Source organism: Peromyscus eremicus, chromosome 4, assembly GCF_949786415.1.
Source record: "Peromyscus eremicus chromosome 4, PerEre_H2_v1, whole genome shotgun sequence".
Classification (NCBI taxonomy): domain Eukaryota; kingdom Metazoa; phylum Chordata; class Mammalia; order Rodentia; family Cricetidae; genus Peromyscus; species Peromyscus eremicus.
Window position 1 is genome coordinate 62,740,185 of NC_081419.1, and position 4,449 is coordinate 62,744,633.

General features: G+C 34.2%; 1 protein-coding gene across 1 annotated transcript; it reads left to right on the forward strand.

Annotated features, from left to right (window-relative positions):
- Window positions 1-333: 333 nt before the first annotated feature.
- On the forward strand, window positions 334-1,251 carry LOC131908200 (olfactory receptor 9G19-like). Its single transcript, XM_059259247.1, has one exon. The coding sequence runs from the start codon at window positions 334-336 to the stop codon at window positions 1,249-1,251; it is 918 nt and encodes a 305-aa protein (XP_059115230.1).
- The last annotated feature ends 3,198 nt before the right edge of the window (window positions 1,252-4,449 follow it).

Below are 4,449 nucleotides of genomic sequence, written 5' to 3' on the forward strand. Positions count from 1 at the left end.
GTAGTAATTTTCTAATTAGGAAATAACCCAAATCTTATCCAATCAAAATGATTGTCATTTAATTGAGTGTCCCAGATATTACTGAATCCATACTTTTTCTATTTTTCTTTTATTGAAAATATATTTTTTTCATACACTACATCTCGATTACTGTTTCCTCTCCCCCAACTCCTGTGAGTCTCCTCACCTCCTCTTCCATTTGAATATGTACCCTTCTTTCTTACTTACTATTTTTGAAATTTTATTTATTGAACATAGTTTTCCGTTTATTCAGCATACTGTATCAAGCTGAACTCTAATTTTATCTACTCTCAGGTGAGATTTCCTAGTGCCATGGAACAATATAATAATACAGTGGTTGAGTTTATCCTGGTGGGATTCACAACAGACCCTGTGATGCAGCTAGTCCTGTTTGTAATTTTCCTTGCTGTGTATGCATTAACTGTGTTAGGAAACAGCACCCTTATTGTCTTGATCTGCAATGACTCCCGACTCCACACACCTATGTATTTCTTCATTGGAAATCTGTCTTTCCTGGATCTTGGATTGTCCACAGTCTACACTCCAAAGATTTTAGTCACATGCATCTCTGAAGACAAGAGCATCTCCTTTGTTGGCTGTGTGGCTCAATTCTTCTTCTCTGCTGGACTTGGGTATACTGAGTGTTACCTTTTGGCTGCCATGGCTTATGACCGTTATGTGGCCATCTCAAAGCCTCTGCTTTATTCACAAGCCATGTCCTTAAAGCTATGTGTATTTTTTGTGGCAGCCTCATATCTGGGGGGTTTAATTAACTCTGTCATCATCACCAAAGACACTTTTGCCTTGACTTTCTGCAGTGACAATGTAATTGATGACTTTTTCTGTGATATCCCACCCCTGGTGAAGCTAGCCTGTGGCAAGAAGGACAGCTTCCAGTCTGTGTTGTTTTTCCTCTTGACTTCCAATGTCATCATCCCCATTGTGTTCATTCTGGCCTCTTATCTTTTCATCATTGCCACAATCTTGAGGATCCGCTCCACTCAGGGCCGCCTCAAGGCCTTCTCCACCTGCTCCTCCCACCTCATCTCTGTGACCTTGTACTATGGCTCCATTCTCTACATTTATGCTCGTCCCCAGTCCAGTTACTCTTTGGATAGAGACAAAATTGTTTCAACCTTTTACACAGTGGTTTTTCCTATGTTGAATCCCTTGATCTACAGCCTGAGGAATAAAGATGTAAAAGAGGCTCTGAATAAATTGTTCAAATAATCAAAATCATCTTCTACAGAGAAGTAAATATGAGTTTGATAGGCAAATTGTATGTATAGTAGTGCTTCTTCTATTGCATGTTATGCTTATGAATTTTTATGATATTAGTTATTTGAAATACACCTTTGAGAAGGACAGTTCAAATGATCCCATATGAAAAATTAGAACAATTCATGAGATAATATTTGAAAACAAAATATGTATATTTGAATTAATTTCTATGGTATTATTGAAAGCAAATAAACAAAATACTAATTCTCTCAAAGTCTTTTCTACCTTCATAAAATTACATATTCTATTCTGTTTTTCTTTAAGTAAAGTTAGGTTGACAGTTTCTATAGAATAGAATCATTAAATTTCTAGTCTAATTCATTGTAGGTGTTCCTAGTGCTTTCTCCACATTTGGATCTTCTCTGTTTTCTATCATATTGTACTATGGTTGAGTTCTCCTCATTTAATCCCTACCATTCCCAATCTTTGCAACAGAATGGAAACTCCATATTCTGTAGCTTAAACAAATTAAACATGTTGAAGATCCATTGAGGCCAATCTTAGGCGGTAAAATAATTTTGTAAAATCAAAAAATTTGTAAAAAAGATTTTTTTAAAAAACTGTTTATTGCTGTGTACCTGTTCTTATCCTGCATTCTCAGATATAATTAAATATATAAACAAAAAATTGTCATCACAGTAAGTGATATTGTATTATTATTTTTTGAATTGGCATTATTATAATTTAATATGTTGTTAAATAGTTGATGCTTTGGAATTTGAAAAAAACCTCTGTACTTTTACTAAACTTTATTGAAGTATATTTTATGTCTACAATTGTATATGCATATAATAAGTAACACAATGTTTGGATATACTTTGTGAGTGTATTAACATGAAGTTAGTTAGTATAACCACCACTTTCTATGCTATTAATGTTTTGGTCAGACAATTTATAATCCATCTAGCCCATTTCAACAATCTAAACTGGTATTTGTTTAATGTGTTTTATGCTAAACACATTTAAAATTTTTCATTTGGCAAAACAAATTATTATTTATTTCCCCCCAAAACTGTTCTCTCCAGCCATGCCAAGTTCCAGAATCTACTACTATAATCTAGACTTAGTTTAATTATTTTTACCCCATACATATCTGAGTTCATGCAGTATGTGCCTTTTGCACCCAGACAAATTCATATGGCATATATCCCCTAGTGCAATCTGTATTGCTGAAAAATTTGGCAAGATTTACTCCTTTAGAAAGTCGAAGTGTGTGTGTGTGTGTGTGTTTGTGTGTGCGTGCGTGCGTGCGTGTGTGTGTGTGTGTGTGTGTGTGTGTGTATTGTGCCTTAAATAAAATGCTCAACAGACACAGGGTTTTTCCATACCTGGGCTCTTCTGATGATGCTGAAATGAACACAAAAGTCCAACATCTGTTGAGATATGGATTTTATTTACACTGAACATATAGCCAAAAGTGAGATTGTTGAGCTGTATTGTAGTTTATTTTAATATTTTGAGGAATCTTCACGCTGTTTGTCATAATGATTATAACTTGTATTCCCATTACTGGTTTACAGGGCTTCCCTCCCTTTCAAACCCCCACCAACACTTCTTTTCTTTGTCATTTGTATTTCAGCTATTCTAACATGTATGAAATATATATCATTAGCATTTCAAAATCTGTGTTAGTTATCCTTTTTCTGTTGCACACTATGTGTCATGCATATGTGCTTTAAATTATTTGGGTAGTAATGTTTGATTAGACATTTTTCCCTTTTTGTTTTCTTTTTACTACACATGCACTATCATATAATTGGAATAATGAGAATGTAAAGAGGAAGACACAAATATTTTACATTTTCATTATGGCATGTGTCTATAGTATTTAAGTCCATAAGTGAGATTATTATATGTTGTTATCAATCATCATCAGTAGTGAATTAAATTATTCCAAATAATGTGCAGGTAAAGAATCACGAACATGAATCTGGTACATTTAGCTCTAAAGGTATTTGGCCCACTTATTAGAAGGGAGGATATTAAAAAATGTATAATGTAACTTCAAGACAATTTTTAGGATGGCCTTGCTCTGTCCCAGTTAATCACCCCTACTTCCTTACATGTAGTTCTCAAGACTAATTATAAAACATGCAAGGCATACAGCATTCTGAAGAAGGAAAGATTACCCCATCCATTTCTATTTCTTTCTGGAACTTGTTTGGAACAATGGTCTATCCTTCAATCAGTTGGTCATAGATGGTTGATATATATATATATATATATATATAACCCCAGGCAAGTTACTTTCAGAGTCTCTCATCTGCTCTAGAAGGAGTTGTATGAGAAAAAGTTCTATGTGCCTGGCATGGACATCCTAAGCCCATGAGGACTATTTTGCAAGGAATCCTAGGATACTAGGATACTTTGCTTGCTATCTGTAAGTAACAAGTCCTTTTCATACTACCTGCTATACAGTGGGAGTTGTGACTCTGGGAAATCAGGCCTGTAGTAAATAGGACAACATGAACATACCTCACAAAAGTGCCCCAAGAAGCCAGTATAATGTATATTTTTCTGGTGTTTATTCTTTACGTAACAAATTATGTTGACAATAGATGCGTCTTAATAAATATTTCTACTCAAAGGTCCTCTAAAGTTCAAGTAAAGAATCAAGGGTAGATATAGTTATCTAGAATAGAGAAAAGAAGACATACATCAATCAAGAGTGAAGTCAGAGACAGTGAGAATTCAAATCTCTATATCCCAAAGAACACTCATGATGAAATTTTTTATTGGGTGAAATAATTATTCATAAAAACATTTTATGAATTCATCTCTTTCATTTTCAACATTATCTATGAATTAATTTAAAAGTTAGAGAGCATTACCTTTTGATAAATCACATTTGATAATTTAATATTTTTTTAACTATGAAATAGAGTTGCACCAAAATAAAATCCTAATCTTCATAAGGTTATTTTAAAGATTGTTTTCTTGTGCTTCAGCTGGGTTGTAATGTTCAAGTCTTGCTGTTGTAGGGCACCTGGGTTCTGGTGGTGACATATTGCCCTTTCTGTTATTGTGTTCTTACACTGGTGTTTAGGCATCTGGATTTGGGGTGATTATGGGTCTAGGTGTTGGTTCCTGTGATTATCATTGTTGGATGGGTGTTTTGTTCCTTGGTTTCTGTTTCTTTTCTGGTCT